Source organism: Mesitornis unicolor, unplaced genomic scaffold (assembly GCF_000695765.1).
Source record: "Mesitornis unicolor isolate BGI_N332 unplaced genomic scaffold, ASM69576v1 scaffold5779, whole genome shotgun sequence".
Taxonomy (NCBI): domain Eukaryota; kingdom Metazoa; phylum Chordata; class Aves; order Mesitornithiformes; family Mesitornithidae; genus Mesitornis; species Mesitornis unicolor.
The window spans coordinates 6,690-24,866 of NW_010205105.1; the positions used below are offsets into that span (position 1 = coordinate 6,690).

Here is an 18,177-nt window from a genome sequence, read left to right on the forward strand (position 1 = left end):
AGAAAACCCACATTACTTGTTTCTATGGCTTGCTTCTGCTGGTTTTTGTCTCGTTAACAAATCGTCACGTCTGATTTTTAAATGGCTAACATTGAAATCAACTTAATAGATTCATTAGTTGGCACAACTTCACAGGAAATACTTAATGACAGTTTCAGCAAACAGCAGCTTTTCAAACAATAACACTTTTTTACATACATATTTAAAGTAACATTATTAAAATTTAAGCTTGTGTTAAAGAACCGAACAGAACCACATCGTGTAAGCTCCCACCCACCCAGATGAGCATAAAGACACCTCTTATCTTTACCAGAAGAACACCAACAAGTGCATTACTGAACATTTTCTATAATGAACTTTTAAAACGCAGGTCAATACCCTCTCTCTGTCACTTTTCCCTCCGATCCTACAACCGCCTGCACACAACTCAAGCGGATCCACAAGCCACTGGCTCAAGCCGGTGCGGCGAGTGCTCTCCAGCCGTGTTCACAGCATCAGGTCCTCAGCCGCACTGTGACATCCTTACTTGGTCCAGCTAAGGACTACAGTTCTTCAGAATTTTTCCCTTTTATGTATTTGTAATCCATGTTTTATTATTACTGTGACAGAGATAATTATATAAATAATGTTGTACACACAGCCACCTCTATCAGCTTTAAAGATCCCTACCCCTACCACAGATACATTGGTTTTGATTTTACCAGATAAATTAAGTGGTGAAATCACTTCTATAAAGAATGTCTTAAGAAAAGTAGATTTGTTTTCTGAATAATCATTTTCACAACAAAAATATCTATACACCTATAACTACAGAAACATCCTTTCTTGGGGACAGTAACAGCCTGTATAATAAACTGCAAACTTTTATACTGAAATAGAAATTCAGCTACTTTTTAAAAAAAACATGGTACTGCAAAACATTTGTATGCTTTCTTTTTAAATTCTGGTGATAACAGAATCAAAATTACCACAGTGAGATACTCTCCAAGTGCTTCAAGTGGCAAGGAACTTCCCTAGTTTTAGGTGCAAATGGATCACTCCCAAAGGAATTGCAATTCAATCCTCACAGTTATTGCTCATTCCCAGCTTATCAAAAAAGCAGCACTAAAACCAGTTTCCTTTACTCAGTTTCAGTTTGCTCCTTTAAGGGTGATCTGCCACATTTTAAAGAGAGACTAGTTCCTTATTTGCTGGCAAATTGAGAGATATTAGAAGTGCTATATCACTTTCAAGAACACTATTAAACCTGTAGCAAAATTGCAGTTAAATAGTGGGCTGAATATTACAAGACTTTTTGATATAAATGTCAGAAAATCTTAAAATGACAGTACAAGTTCTGAAAAGACATATAAAAAGATGCGCCTTTGATGCTAATACTTCAAGATCAAAAGTTATTTGAATCACTGGCACTGAAAAAGCAAAGGAAAAGTTACAAACACCTTTGTTTTTGATGTTCCGGTGAAGTTTTGCCCTCAGTGTACACACTGATCTCAGCTGGCATTGAGACAGGCTTACACATCCAAGGGCAAGTTTTGCTTGTCAGCAGTTCAAACACCTATCATTTCCTAAAGCAAAAACTCTTTCAAAACACACAGACAGTAGAAATCTACCATACATACAAGTAAAAGGTTTAACATTCAGGAGGCGTGAGTCCTCAGTCTTTGTTTCCCTATAAAACGCCTGTTCTAACATCTAGGAAGATTACATTGAGGAACTAAGAACGTGACAGAACAGCCAGTTGTCCTAGCAGCTCCCTACACTGCTTATCTACATAGCATTTGCTACGTCTATACCTATCAAAGCATTATTTACATAATACATACAGCTTTTATTATTCTCATCAGCATCCAAAAACCCAGGGGTAGACGACTTCTAAACCTGGAGTCTTATTTCCTCAGTGCAACTTAAAATGCCAGCACTGCTAGTACTATAAGCATTGGTCCCATATTAGTAAGCGTGGACTTACTTAACTAAGCTACCTGTTTCGTGCGTTTTTCAGCCTACCCAGAGGATTTTTATGTATTTTGATACAAGTGATCAAGAACAAGGAAGTGTAATTAAAAGAAACATACATTGGCTATAAAAGTGTTATATTCATGTGAGTTACTCTTTGGCTACTCCTGTAGTGAAGCTCCTGCTGCTGGCAGTTTCAGTACGTCCCTTACCAATATAAGGCAAAGATGAAAAAAAACAAAGACTCCTTTCATGCAAGGTTTAGAAACGTACTCCATCTTCAATCTGAAATTAATTCCTCATCAGTTAATGGATTGTGTGTCGATATTCAGATCAAAACACGGAACAATTCTCTAGCAACACATACGTTTCAGGGAGGGTGTATTTTTGTTTCTTTTACCTCTGACCCACTGAAATACCTCCCCATCCTACAGGGCACTTCCCCTTTTCCTCAAATAACTACTTCCTCTTCTACTCTAGAGGTCAACTCCTAGAGCTGCTACAACTGTGAGAACAGACAGGAAGAGGTCATACTTTGAGGAAGAATTGTTAAGATACATCCCAATCTCAACACAAGGGTAGTCAGGGTCAAGGCATGCAGATGAACCTGTCGCTACATTGAACCACCACACCATTCACACTTGCTGTTAAAGGGTTATTCTTGCTTTTTGCAATGTTATGTAGATTACAACATGCAAAACAGCATTCCTGAGGTAAGCACAGGAGAAAGAGGAAGTCATCGGTTTACTAAAAGCCGTGGATAGGGATCATGGTTAATGACTCAGTGTGGTTTGGCAGACAGCAACTGTCAACAGCATTGGGAATTTTTGTTTTCTTTCCTGTTTTTGGATGCAGTATTTCCACCTTGTAAAAACCTCCCAGACATTAATTATATCCCTCTGGTTAAAGTTTTTTTGGAATCAAAGTTGTTATAGCTTATTGTAACCAAACTATCAGCAGCTTTTTAACAATGCAGTCACCAAGACCCAACTAAAAAGCTGCATCTATCTTGGCATACGAAACACACACATTTCTCTCCTATTTTCATTAAGACTGCACATAGGGTTTTCCAGCTTTCCTTTAAGGAGAACAAAAATTTTGTTTTTATTTCTAAATGGAAGTAGAAAGTCACAGCTGAATACACTGACATGCCTGGCATAACACCAATGCAAAGTGCTGGTAACTTGTCAGTCTTAAGGTGGGTGATCTGTTTGAAAGTGAGCTAAACAGTCTCATCTTAAAATAATTTTGCCTAAGACTGGTCAGTTACAAGATGTTTCCTTTTACAAAACATCAAATGAATGCTTACTGACATCTTTTCCACACAGTTTCTATTCTGGGAAGTAGTTACTGATTAAAAGCTAAGCTAGTTTTTAAATCAAACAATTAACAGACAGCTACAAAAATATAGTTGTGAATTAAATACACATATTAAATGTTTAACAGTGCAAAATGTTGAGATGAAGCATACGAAATAATGGCTGCAACTTTTACAACAGTTAGTTTTAATACAATTTCCAAAAAGTTCCTGAGTTCCTGCTTATTTTTACGGCATATAGATGGAATCTGCGTGTTCTTTATTCAAAGAACTGCAGATGGTGGGTTTATGTTGAGCATTACTTGCGTGTTTATCATTTGTCCATTCCTCACCATCGGTGACCGGATCGGCCGGCTCTGAAGTCTCTATTTCTTCCTCTTCACTTTGTTCTGCATTGTCTTCTTCAGCACCACTAAGGGTCTTCCCAAGCTGAAGAGTCTCCATAGTTCTCTGGGTCTCTGAAACCCAAGATTCAATTCTGCTATTAAGCTGAACCTCTACAGAAATTGGTTCATGGGCATAATCCTCGTCATCATCATCTTCCTCCTCCTCCTCCTCTTCTAGCATTCCTGGAACAAGAGTACTGGTGGTACTGGTCATGGAGGAATTCAAAAGATCTCGGCAGCTGCCATCCAGTGATCCCGTTTCTGTACTTTGCTGTGAGGCCCATTCCAGATTGTCATCTGGTTTCACCTCATCTTTGTCACCTGCTGTGGATTTTCCATGATTTGTTGCTGAGGTAGCACCAGTTGCAGCCAGAGGTGGTGGTTTATTAAGAGTGGCTTTTTCAATTTGACCATTACCAGCTTTGTCTGATACCGCAGTCTTACAGGAGGATTCTCTCTCATTTTCAGAGGTTTCTAACCCATCAGATGTTTCCACCATATTTCTCCAGTTTGTTTCTACAAGTTTCAAAAGAAGTTTAAGTATGAAATATTAATTCTTTCTCTATAAAAATATTTATCCTGAACATCCAAGAATTGTTTATATAGCAATAGGAGCTAATAATTTTAATATTGTTCTGTGCTTGCTAGAAAAATTTCAAGTCTAAAAAGAGGCAAGAAGGGCAAAAGGGAGAGACAACAGAAAGAAGTGAATAACTCTGGGTTTTTACAGTATCTTCAACTAGACAGCTCGAAGTTTAAAGTTTGTGCACTTAGCTTCCTGTGTAAACAGTGAGTGTAGTCAGAGAGGTTACACTCAAGTAGAAATGAAAAGCAGCAAATTGCCACAGAATTAAGTTATAGTCACCTAAGGATTTTTCAAAAAAACGTTTAACAAATGAAATAAGTTTGAGACATCACAGCAGGATTAGCTAAAACCAATACAGCAATACAGTATTCTTTTTAATTCACCATAAGACAAAAAAAAAGTCTTAACTTCAAACAAGCATTCTTCCTTTCATGCCCTCTGTCATCTGGGCTTAAGTAACCAGATAAATAAATCTGCCTTGTGGTCACGCTATAATCATTCATTACCCTCTCCAGTTTCAAAATTTAATCTACATGTCCTGTCTTCAGGGAGCTCAATCATTTAGTTCCTACCCTTTGTCATTTGTCAACTTTAACACTTCTGAGGATTAGAAATTAGAATTATTTTCTATATGGTTTGGGAAAATATTACTTACAAAACTACCTGAAGACTAAACAATTTTCTTATCCTGAAAACTGCAAAACACAATAAATTGTGAAGAAATATTGTAATTTTTGCTACATTTTGCCATAACCAGTATTTGGAAAACTCCAGCTTCCAGTAACAAAACAAAGTTTTAACACACTTACCATATTCCTTCTCATTCACTTCAGATATGGGTTCAGAAATAACACTGCAGAACGAGATCGCACTTGCTGCAGAGGGGTTACGAGAATGACCCATATGATGAGGTGTCTTCTTGACATTCTTCAAGGCTTCTTCTGCCTGTTCCTGTTCCATTGCAGCAACCATATCTCTGTAGGCTTTTCTGGCCTCTTCTGTCAGTGATACCAGCTTATTAAATAGGTCCTAAGTATGAAGGCAATTCTTATAATCAGTAGTTCTTGCTGGTAATTTTCACTTTAAGTTACCTCTTTTAGGCAAAGGTATACTACATAGTGAGCTTTAAGCTTGACAACACTGAATACCCTTACTTCAACCAAAGGTTAGTTCTTCTCTGTATTAAATAAAAGTAAAAGCAACACTTCACATTTACACAACTTTGAGGAGATGCTCTTACTTTAAGATAGAATTTTCCTTAAAATTTTAAGCCTTCCAGAGAGTTTCAGATGGCATTTAAGTCTATTTGAACACCACAGAGATGTTGCAACCGAAGTGTTTAAACATAGTTTATCAGTTTTATAAATACTGAATTTCAAAGAAAAAAATCTAATACAGATCAGGTCAGGGCTGTTATCAAATGCATATTAGTTAGGTGCACTCTCCATGCCAAATCAATTCTTAACCACAAGGATTAACTACAATCAATTCTTAACTACAAGGCTACTTACTCCAGCCATTTATGTAAATGGGAATACTCACCTCAGCACCCGAGTAGTTGAAGATACCCACCACGCTAACAGGAACCAGCTTGTTCACACAACGGCCAAGAGCTTTACGGCCAAGAGCAAAGACAAAAGGAATTTCTTGTTCCCGTGCCATGGCTATTACGTTATATAGAGCCTCATCTAGTCCACCTTGAAGAAAGCCATTTTAAATAGATATCTAGTCAGTTAAAGTCACAGTATGGTGAGATAAAACTCTCTATCTTATTATAACTATAGTCAGTAAAACTTCAGTACATACAATTACCAGCTACTATATGCTCTACAGGATAAGCTACACATTTTAGGTGCAGTGAGTGAGTGCAGGTCAGGGCAATATTCTGTGTTCTCCACTAGTCCTGCACACACATTAAACCAGAACTTTTGACAGCTCTTTTCCTGAGCAGAGCTTTGTGCTTCTATCTGAGGAAGCCTCTGTTTACATTTCTGATGGTGGCAAAATGTGGTGTTTGGCTAACCAACCAACCGACACTCCTCTTAAAGAATCGTCCCTAAGAGCACCCAAAGTGCAGGACTCCAGGTGTATCAAAGACCAACTGGAATAAAACTGAAGTCTGTTGTACGTATTATATTATCTATTTTTCTTCAAAGTATTTGTCCCTCATGAATGAGTTTCTTCTAAAATGGAATGAAAGACAATGAACGTGGAGTGGCAATTCCACAATTGATTCTGGAAGTGCTATACTATGTATGGTAACCAAAAAAATGTTTCTACCCTTGATAATCAGCACAAGAAAAAAAACAACCATCTGTCAACAGTTGTATAAATGATAAAAACAAGTGGTGCACCTTTTGACTGGATTTTCTCACAGTTGGGAGATATGATTACACACTTGATCTTGTTTAGTTTCATATGCTTAGTAACCTCACGCAACCCCATAACAAGTCTTCTCTTTGCTTTAGCTCTCATGGGATCCTTTTGATAAATCCGTTCCTGGAAGCTGACAAGCTCTTGCAACAAAAGAGTCACACATTCATCTATTTCTTTACTTAGAACTTGGTTACAGTATCTGTCAATTCAGAAATGTCAAATGTTAGCATAGCACATAATCAGTACTGTTTCACTAAGCCTTTTCTTTTACCAAACAGAAATAATATTTCCTCAGGACAATTATTAAACTGTTAGAGTTGTTAGAAGGATTCAGAAATCAGGCTATATACTGTAAGTTAAACATACATCCTGAAAATATTCACATCACCAGTAACATCCCTTATGTCAAGAAAACTGTTAGAAAGAGTATTAAAAAATACAAAGAAATACTCCAATAGGTGTCACAAGCAAATATTCTTTTCCTTAATTTGGTACTCTGTAAGAATACATCAATAAAAAACAATAATATACACTTGAAGTGACTATTACAGCATTTTTAGTATTCGTATTTCCCCTTTCCCATCCAAAGTGTATGTAGCTCTCCTTTAAAAAAGTTACTTTAGAGAATGTACCCATCTAGCTTATTTGCTGCAGCAACAAAATAAAGTCCAAAATGTGTGTATGCATGCACTATATATACACATTTATGCATATATATATACACACAGACTCACATGTAGCAATCCATCTACAGCAAAATACTTGCATAAACTTCTATTGATGAAAGTGTAGCTTATGTTCATTAAGCTCCTCCTAAGTCTACTAAAAGTATCCACACTTAAAAGATAAGGGTGACTGAAGTGCAAGCCTTGAATTTATATTAATAATGCAAAAGTCTTACTCTCTGAATCTCTTGCTGTGAATTTTGGTTATTGCAGAGGATGCCATTGGACTACCTATTCCAGAACTCGCAGGTGAGCCCTGTGACACTGGGGTCATGCAGTATGGAGAATTCTGACTTGCTGGCGAAAGTGAAGTATCACTAGGCATACTTAGTCCAGTTTCTGAAAGACAATTTTGAAATATTATAAAATGCAAAGATGTTTTCACATAAAAGAAACAGCACCACATTTCTTACTAAAATTACATTCTGAAGACACTAAAGAGTACTCTTCCCTGGAGTAGTTGAGAGGCGGGGAAAACAAAACAAGTACATATCCAACACTCTGCATGGGTTGGGTAAATAAGTAATACTTGAATATTTACATTTTAAAAAATGAATAGCTTAGTTTGGGAAACGGACAGAAGGAAAGTCCTGCCTAAATACTACAACTCCTTCCAAAAACATTTTACCACATACATAAATATTGGACATATACATATATCTAACTTATTCCTAGTATATTTAAGATTTTCACACTTCTCTTCAGTCAGCTGAAGGCAGTCAGGTCATTCAGAAGAAAGGTTCTGGAGCAGTACATCTGGAATCTCAATAGACACATTCCCCCTCCTCACCCCCCACCAAACCCCACACACATGAAAGACACCTGAAAATTATTTGGAGTTTCCCAGTTGCTCAGAGCTGCTGCTGCAAACTGACAGTCCAGACATTGCAGCTGACTGACAACAGTGTTCAGCAAACTGGAAGAAAGTTTGCAACTTCTCTATCTGGAAAACTTTCAGTATGCTCATTGTTAAAAAAATATCGTGATCAACATGGCATGGCTGACAACAGGTTGTATTTTGTCTGCTTATCAAAAATGCCATCAACTCTGCCATCTTGGAAACATCACTCAAGAGAAATTTAATTGTATGTACTTGGAACCCACACTAGACTGAGCCTTCCACTACTGAGGGACAGACAAGATATTTTAGAAAAAGAGGGTTCTAATTTTTAGTATTTCATAGTGTTAAGTGTTAAAAGATAACATCAATAAATTGTGTTGCATAAGAGACAAAATATTAAAATAAGCAGATTAGTACAATTGCAGGGGGAGGGAAGGAGGACTAGAGAAATAAAGAGACCAACCTTCCTGTGACGCCAGCTCCTGAGACTGATCAGCAGTCAAGTTTATATGAACATCCTTCTGCTCATCAGATCCCAAAAGGCTATGGTCAGCTGATAAACGGCCTTTCTTCTCCTCTCTCTCTTTCAAAATAATCTAGTAATAAAACCAACAGCTGTCAGCATCCCAAAGAAAAATGTCTGTTTGACTGAACAAAACACAAAGTTAACCAAGTTGTTTTGAACCTTCTTACTCATGCCAGGATAGAAAACCCCAAAATAATCTGTTTCCTTTTTGATCACAAACAGTATTTAATTCCAGCATTTTACAGATGATACACTCAATGCTCACATGCTTTACTGAAATAGTGCTTTCAACAGCTTAAGTTATTTTAATTATTTCTAAGTTTACTTGATTAAAAATAGTGGTTTTACTTCAAGGAAAATGTAAGGCTAGCACACTACATTGCACCACAGACCAGGATTCAACAACGCAGAAAAACTATGCAAGTTTTCCATTATGTCCTAGTGCTTATAGTTAAAAAAAGATCCTTGCAATCTCTACTGATATAGATTTGTATAATCTTCAACTAATTATTGTGGTATAAAAGTTGTTTCATGCCTAGATCTGAAGGACCCAAACAGGAATTGGAGGCAGAAGCTCATGACTCTCTTGACTCCCATGACTCCCTTACTCATGGTCACTTGTTCTCAAGTAAGAAAACAGCAGTTTTCATTTTTGAAGTATGAGTGGTGCTCAAGACACTCCAGGGTTGACATGTTTACCTTTTTAAGTGCTGTAGGGCGTTTCAGTTTTGCAATCTCTCTTTCTTTTCCTCTTTTCACTTTTGGGGCAGTTGAATCCAGAGGATTAAGGTAACCCATAGATGGCTGTCCCTTTGTTAAGGACTTTCTGTTGGCAGACTCTTTAGTATGAAAGGGAGCAGCACTGCCAACTAAATACAAGAAAGATATTAGTTTCACCAAAAGACACGTCAGCCTTATTTCAACAGTGCTTTCAGAATTTCCACCGATGAATTCTCAAAGTACATTTTCCTTCCTTGGAAAAAAAACAGTTCATAATGACAGGAAAATTACGCCAGACACTGTCGCTTCCAGATGGTTTTAAACTTTCTTCACCTCAGCCTCACGTTTTAGGAAGCTATGGATTCCAAGAAATGAATTACTTTAATACTGGTAAGGGAGCGCTCTCAAATGACTACAAGTAGCTTTATTAGTAAGATGATAATGGTAAGGTAAGTTGAAAATATATTAATCCAAACATTGATTTTTAGTTGTTAGAGACTTGAATAATCGACAAAACAGATGAGAGTGCAACATGTAGTGAAGTGTTCCTTCTGCAAGAAAGAACAAAACAAATGTGGTCTCCAATGGAAATGCCAACTGTTCTCTGCCAATTGCTTTGTTTGATATAACTTTGCCAACTTGAATTAATGTTTGAACACAGCTGAAACTCAAAGCAGGTAAATGAAGCAACACCCAAGAAGAAAAATGGTAACTATGTGCATAACTATGGACTCTAGGCTACATGCTAGTGCTCAGGAATGAGATTCATGGGTTATAATAGATAACTACAAGAATGTCAATTCTGTATTCAGCAGAAAGCACTAAAAAAGCTAATTTAATGTTGTGTTGATAAAGAACTAGAGAACAAAAAAGTGTACTTAAGCTATTGCATACAGTCATGATGGAACTATAGCTTAGTATTCTGTGCATCTTTGGTCTTCCTTTTTTTTAAAAGGATACAGAGGAAAAAATCTAAAACTATTCAAAATCTAAAACTTGTAAGAAAAAGAAGTATATCTAAGATGCTAAGATCACATTTATATTGTCACAAAATGCTTTTAGCAATAGTCAAGCAGATCAGAAATACCTGTGTATGAGAGAGGCCTAGTGTTGGTGATCTGACGAGCTTTCATTGCTTGCTGCTGCTTTTCAAGAGCTGCTAACATGTCACCCAAATCTAACTGAACAGGGGTCTTGCTTTTCTTTCCAGCTGCTTTTGATAAAGCCTCCTGCAACACAAACATCACATGCTGATAAATACAAATAAATAGTGCCTGCAAAATACTCTATACAAAGAGCTACCAGGTAGCAACAGCTAACTGATACTCCTCTTTATCAACTACTGGCTGAAAGGAGGTGCTACACACCTGAAGCTTTTTCTGTTCCATGCTTATCTCCGAATACTCTTGAGCTGTTGCAAGTGCTGCTGCCAAGGCCTTCTTCTTCTGACTTTTTGCACGCTTTGGTACAGAGGTTGTAATGGGAATTGGAGTTTGGACTATATTGATTGGAGAATTCTCTGGTAAGTCATCCAACTAGGATTTTAAACACAACGGAAAAAATCCCACATTTAAAGACCTTTCTCTCAAGGCCATAGGAAATATGGTGCTCCAGAAACCAAATGAATGATTGCTTTGGTTAGCAGTAGGACATCCCAATAATTAAGTACAGCTAGATGACACAGTAAGTTAATAAAACTAAGAACTTAACTATGTTTTGTTTTTGTATTGGAAAACTATTATATTTATCTCCAATTATGCCTTCAAAAGGTTTTCCAGTCTGATTGCTAAATAAGGGAGTGGGGCATTTTCCTCCCTGTGAACATTTCATGTAGGACTTCACTTTCCTGGAAAGCAGACAAATAGATTAAGTAGTCTATATGTACAGTTCTGCAATAAGATATTTAAGTAGATCCGGTATTACAAGAGCATCTTTCCAACAGCTACTTCTACAGCATTAAAGCAGATAAAGTTTATTTTACTTTATTTTCATTTCATTTGGGAGTAGGACTTGATGATCCTTAGGGACCCCTTCAACTTGGGATATTCTATTATTTCAAGTGTCTATAATATGTATCTTACAGTTTCACTCATTAACAATCTTGGGAGCAGACAAAAAGGAGCAGGCTTTTTTTAAGCTGGGTTCTCAGCACCACTTCTTTTAATTGGCATTTCTTTAGCATCCAAAACTGGTAATGCAAATACCCTAAGATGATAAAAATTACCAGATTATAAGTACTGCAGCACAGATTAATTAAAAAAATGACACAAATTAAGTAGTTTCAAAACAATTTAACATAAAAATGCTTTGCAAAACAAAATAATTACTTACTACTTTGGGTGAAATCTTTTGCTGCATGTTACTACTTTTGCTGTTGCCACTGTCACTGTTTAGCTCTGGAAATTCATCTTCATCCTAAACAATATGCAAATTAAGAACAAAGAATGGAACAGAAAGTCACATAAAAAACATCAACTGAAATGGCTGAAGCTAGAAGAATGAATTGAATCCTGAAGTCTCACATAAGCTCAAAGAGCTTAAAAGTGACACAAATAGAGAATGATGAACAATTAACAAAGCATTTCTGTATCTGAATAACTTTTTTCAAGAAAGAACAATTTATACTAAAGTTTTGTACTAAAGAAATCAAATTACAATTAGGAGGGTATAAACCAGAGAACACTAATTTTTGTTAACAAGTAAACATAAATTACTTGAAATTTGCTTATCTGATTTACCAATCATGGGTGGTTCTGAATTCTTACACTTTCCACAGCACCCAAATACAAGTCTTTGTACATACACAAAGCAAGCATCATGTAATAATTAGATTAGTGCACTATATTGTACACCTCTTAGAGTCAGATGCTTTGTAACTTCTCCCTGATGAAAACATCACTTATTCCATACATAACTTGAATCACTGTAATGCAGAAACAGTTTTCACACAACTCTACCTCAAAATAGAGAGGTTCAGGACTCTGCTCTGTTCTACTTGACTGGTTTGCAGTTAGAGGTTTTTCATGTCGTTTCTGCAAATTCTGCCTTCTTTCTGAAGATGTGCTGTGGTCTCTGCATCTGAAACCAGACTGAAAATAATGAACGCGATTAACACTGCAGCTTCAGTTTTTCAAGATGAGAATGCCTTATATGGATGCACACATGTCTGCTAATTAGCAACTAAGGTACAGCTTTATGGAATTACATTTAATAAGCTGTGCTTTGATGGTGTGCTTGTGGGGGTGCAAGGTCTCTTGGTTTTTGGTTTGGATAGGTGTTGGTTTGTTTTGTGGATTTTTTTTTTTCTCTTTTTAAACTCACACAAACAGTCTACAGCTAGTATCAGATTATACCCCCCTCCAAATACAGGATCTCTATACACTCATCTCTAGATTTCTAACTTAAAAAATACAGTCCTTTTGGCCAAACATGAAGAAAATCACAAGCACTGCTTGTAACTGTATATAACTCAGACATGAATCTTGAGGAGCTGTCTGTAAATGTGATCAATCAAAAGAACTTTCTCCCACTACATAATTATTCTGCATGCAATTACTGCCTTTTCAACATGTGTTTGATGACAGTGCACAGGCACAGCATTCTCCAAAGACCAGAGCCCTGAGTGTGGTGGTATAAACATTCTTCTGTTTGTTATGTGCAAGGTTGGTGGAAACCCATGTGCAAGACTGGTTGGCCGAAACAAAGCAGGATTTGAATCTGAAATTCTGGATCTCTCATACTAACATTTCTCACGAAAATTTCATCCAGACTAGTACAAATTTAGTTTCAAAGAAAATAGTTTCTAGGACAATTCTGGCTTGAGGTACAGTGAATTTGGCTGGGGAAACCTAATTTAAAACTCTTTGTACTGGACTTTGTTTTTAAATACCTAAAATAGCTGCCAGATTTAGAGTCTAAACTGTGACTGGGTGAAAGGAAAACTGGTTCTTCCCACTCTCCCAATGCCATAAACAAAAAAGAGTGGCTTTTAGAAGGGTATAAAAAGATTCAGAACTGCTACACTGCCAGATAAGACCATCAACAAGCTTCTTTATATAATAAGCCCAAAGATACCAAATTGGAAGATTCAAAACAGATTAAAAATTCCATCTAAAAATAAATAAACATGGCAAGCTAGCTCACATATATCTGTACAGACACGTCTATGATAAACCTCCCACTTCAAGCTCACTTCTTCTTGAATGTAATAACTGAATTCAAGCAAAACTTATGTTTAAGCAAAGGCAGATGTTTCAGCCTTCTCTCTGTCCCCTGCTGCACCCCTTCCTCAAATAAAATTAGAAAAACCATAGTCTCCTCACTTACTAATCACAGAAACCCTGTCCCACTTAAAGGGAGTTTCACATAGTTTTAGCATAAAACACTTAACTTATTATTAATAAAAATGCTAAGTAATATGGTATGCTAACTTAAATTCAAAACAGGAAGTTTTTTGAAACTTAACAGGAGTGAGAACACAGGATTCTAGTCCACAGTCACATCAGAATCTTTCTTTAGGAACTTTGAGACTTTTCTTCTAAAGTATGGGTCAAAACCTGACCTTTTCTACACCCACAGTGTCTTGATTTCAAAATTCTACACTTTCCATTCACAGTTTTCTTTAACTACTCTTTGTTAATTTTATAATCCATGTCAAATTCCTTATTTTCCTGTATTACAAGAAACAGAACGCTGAAGTTTAGAACCATTAACAACATACCTGTGAACTATTTCTTTGCTCAGCTTGTCGTCCACCTCTAGAAAACGTTTGAGTCTTTTCAACCCAAGGTTTTTTTTGAGTTGCCTGGGAATTTACATTAGTCCAACCTATACCAGCTGAAAGAGAAGTGCCATCCATGAGAAAACTGAAAGCATCATAGTGATCCACCTATCACCAGAGCAAGGAACACAATTTTGATACAAGTAAAGTTCTGAGAAAGTCTAATTCTCATCTGACAATATTTACTCCCATAGCTATTTCCAGAAGTTAGCAGAGTTGCATTTATGGAAGAGTCAGACAACAGACATTCAAACTGCCAACAACAGATCATCAGGAAGCAGTCAGACAAAAGAAATGTCAGGCGCACATCCATAACAATTTCAGTCCCATCATAAGTAGTAGCCACTAGCGCTACCCACTACCACCAGACTAATCAAAACATTTGTTCACGTTATAGAATTTCTTTAAAGCTTCTAAAAAAAGTATCAAGACTTCTCAAATAGAGAATGAGAGCTCTGGCTCTAGGGGTAGGCTCTACCATAGTCAGGTATGAACTGCAGTCCAACAAGGTAGAGAAGCTTGAGGATAAAATACAACAGCAGCACAGCTTTGTCTGAATGCTTCCATTGGAATCTGGTCATCTTAATCTTTTAAAGAAGGGCAGCTGTTGGTAAGTAATTAGTGATAGCTACTTATACACTTGTTTGTTCAACAAGTAACAGGGGTCTTGGTGGAAGGGGTGGAAATCACAGTAAAGACATCTTCGGAAGTATCTGATCAGTTAGAGTAGCATGTTGAAAATAGATCAAGAGATAGTTTCTAGCAAAACAAAGCAAAAATACAAAAGCGATCTAGCCAAATATTAAACAGCTCACCAGCTAAGACAATGCTTACTTGTATTTACTGATGGTTCTACAACCTGAAAAAGAAAAAAACATTTTTTTTTAGTAATTTTTACTAGTCTGCAGGATACAAATATAGTTAAGTTACTCAGTTATGTTTACATACATTCATTGCACAAGAATCTGTATTTCTTGAAGTCATGGCTGCAGCCTGGTTATTGCCATGCTTAGGACTACAATAGCCACTGTCACTGTCAATGTCTGCTTCACTTGCACCCTGTTCGCTAGAGGACTCTGCAGCAGGGTGAGAAGCTCTTCTGCGCCTGCCTTTTGATTTCCAAAGCATTGTAGAAGCGCTCTCGGAAAGTGACTTATTAGCTATATCTGAAGGAAAGTCTGCGAGAAACAAAAATATAATTACTTGTGCGGGAATTGTTAAGAGACATGTAAAACATCCTAAAAACAAACAGAAAAAGCCAAAGTCCTTGCACGTGATAACAATTTCCTTTTAATAAGATTAAACTAACTAGCATTGAATTTAAACAAGTTATGTCTAGATCCAACTATTAGTAATAATCAACTCCTTTAAGAAGGGTTTGTTTCAACAGTAGCAAAGTCTCTGCAGGAGTACCGCATCATTGCAACATTATAATGTGACATATCGAGGTCTCTGCAACCATCAGCGCCTTTTCTTCACTATCTTTTTGATCTGCAAAGATTTCTCTTAAAGGCCACATTTAGACAAGGTCCATTTTTTCAGGAAAGATGGTGACTGATGTGTAGTTAAGTTATTTCATACACCCAGAGCACAGGAAAGAAATTACCTGTTTGCTGTGATGCATCAACCAACAAAACAATCTTTGATCTGTTCTCAGGACCTGACGAACAAGTCTCCTTTTGAGTGGCAACATTTTTCACTGGAGGACGTTTATTTTTTATGTGCGTCTGTAACTGCTGTTGCTGTTTTAAGAGATTAGCCACACATACACCCAAGTCATATGATTTGACTTCATAGTTATAATAAAACAGAGCAATTAAAATGTCTAATACTCCCTACAGAAGTCATATGTGTCAAGACAAGAGATTAAGGGAAATATTCATTAATATATTTGATTTATTAACCTCTCTGCAGTATATGCTGCATGTACTGTTTGTTATGATGCATAAGTATAAAAAAAAAGTAAAGTATGGGTTTACTTCCTTTGTTGTCTCATGAAGTAATTTAAGCTCAGACCAAACCAGCAGAGAGGCAGTAGAAGGGAGTTTCCCATGTTACACTTGCAGCCTTTATAAACTCTTCACGTATTTTACCACAAAGTATCTCCGTAGACAGAGCTTCGCTGCTTTGTTTAACACCTTTTCTGCCCACCCTTCCTTCCATTGATAATACTGACATACCTGTTCCTGCTCAAATGAGATGCATGCTTCCTATGCAAAGATTTGCTTATACAGTTCTACTTAACCTATTAAAAACCAGACTTACTTTTTGTATGACTGGTCCCCTGTTACTGCTTCTGCTTCGTTGACTGGATAGCGGAAAGACCTGGCCTGATGGGTTGGGACGCTCGGTGCATTCTGTAGTAACTGTATTTACAGCATTTGCTGTTTGAAAAGGTGCAGAATAGGGACTAGGGAAAGGATGATAGAAACCCATGACCTGAGCACATGGTGCTGGCATCAGCTGATAATACGTATACTCCGTAGAAACGGGTGGTTGCGCAGATATTATAGGATAAGCAAGGTATGGTCCTGCAGGATTTGGGTTGGGTTGCTGCCATCTGATGTCATTGTTGTATAATGGAAACTGTCTGCAGAATCAAAAGGAAAGACAATTGCTCAGTAAGTTTTTCCCTCAAGGAAATTCAGACTTCTACCACCCCTTTAAAAACAACCAACCAACCAGATATCCACAATTCCTTTGTTTCATGAGCTCCTACCTTTTATTGACTAAACTTAAATTTATTAGGACTTCTTAGAGATGTCAATTAAATTATTCACAGGCTCACATTCAAGTGCAAAATAAATATCTTTGTTGAGCTTGCATTTGTATAAACTCATTAAAACTCAATTATTAAGCGTAGAAATATAATGAAGGTACTTCCTTTGACAAATACTTCAAATCCATTAAAATGTCATTGTTTCAGAAAACACATATAACCTACGTAGATACCAAAGCCTACACAAGGCAAACTAGCAGATGCATGGAACAGTGACATTCATCAGCTAACTCAGGGCCAAGTACTTGAGAGTCTATTAAGTTGCCAACTCACCCTTGTTCAAAATTCCTACGAAAATGCAGGCCTTAAAAAGCACACATGAAAACAGGCATTTACAAACTTACTGCTGAAACCAAGCGTGGAGACCTCTTCCTATCATACCACAAGACCACCCCCTTGGAAACCGAGCAAAATGAATGTACAGCCAATAGTCACTGACTCCTCAAGTTTAAACTCATCTAAAAACTTTCCATGAAGACCACAGCCACGTATTACCTATTGGATTGGTTTTCCTGCACAAACGGATAGCAAGTGATCAGGTAACTCGGAATAGGAGTTGGTTCCATGCCATTAATTCCTCCGCTGTCATTAGGAAGCGCCATTGGGATCATTAGTGTTTCTGGACCCTTCTTCTGAGGAATAAACGGTTCTACTTCAGCTGACAGCTTGACATTCTTAAGAAAAAAGAAAGTGTCTTCATTAAATTCAATCATAAATTACTTGGGAACACTTCGATTCATAAAGCTATATGGCTGTTATCACAAATAAAAAGCAAATGGATGACAAGACTACAGGATTTCTAAAGTAAACTCAAAGAGGTGGGGAAAAATAGTTGGCAAGTGCTTGTTACATCCTTCCAATCAACACAGATCATCAACATTTAGCATTTGTATTAACCTTTACATTTTCAAAGTGCAATGCAAACACTAATTAACTTAAAAGGGACTGAAGTTCAAATGTTCCAGGGATACACTCGTCTGAGCACCGAAAGAAATCGAGTTAGTGCTGTAGGTGGAGCACAGTTGTGTAGGCTTTCACAAGCTAAACCAGCATATGGAAGATGTAGTAATGCCTGGTCTGCTCTACAGAATTGACCACGTTCCTAGGCAATTATAAAAAAGATCTTTCAGCAATAAACCAAAGGTTTACTGCAAAAATAGATGGTATCACAGAAGAATCCCCCCCAC

General features: G+C 37.0%; 1 protein-coding gene across 1 annotated transcript; it reads right to left on the reverse strand.

Annotated features, from left to right (window-relative positions):
* Positions 1-3,467: 3,467 nt before the first annotated feature.
* SECISBP2L (SECIS binding protein 2-like) lies at positions 3,468-17,661 on the reverse strand. Its single transcript, XM_010191263.1, has 17 exons — positions 17,486-17,661; positions 16,477-16,801; positions 15,818-15,953; positions 15,160-15,389; positions 15,046-15,070; positions 14,152-14,285; positions 12,389-12,520; positions 11,763-11,846; positions 10,799-10,966; positions 10,519-10,660; positions 9,411-9,580; positions 8,649-8,781; positions 7,521-7,683; positions 6,598-6,818; positions 5,786-5,940; positions 5,053-5,272; positions 3,468-4,173 (listed from the first exon to the last, which is right to left on the reverse strand). Exons 1-17 carry the CDS (start codon positions 17,599-17,601, stop codon positions 3,500-3,502), a joined length of 3,228 nt encoding a protein of 1,075 aa, XP_010189565.1. The 5' UTR covers positions 17,602-17,661; the 3' UTR covers positions 3,468-3,499.
* Positions 17,662-18,177: the final 516 nt, after the last annotated feature.

What these genes read in the sequence shown, in the direction of transcription:
- SECISBP2L (XM_010191263.1), bottom strand. Translation starts at nt 17,601, where the DNA reads ATGATCCCAATGGCGCTTCCTAATGACAGCGGAGGAATTAATGGCATG. An exon ending in GGGGACCAGTCATACAAAAA is followed by an intron (nt 15,954 to 16,476) that starts GTAAGTCTGGTT and finishes CTCTTAAAACAG; the next exon opens with CAACAGCAGTTACAGACGCA. An exon ending in AGTGAATGAGAAGGAATATG is followed by an intron (nt 4,174 to 5,052) that starts GTAAGTGTGTTA and finishes TGAAACTTGTAG; the next exon opens with AAACAAACTGGAGAAATATG.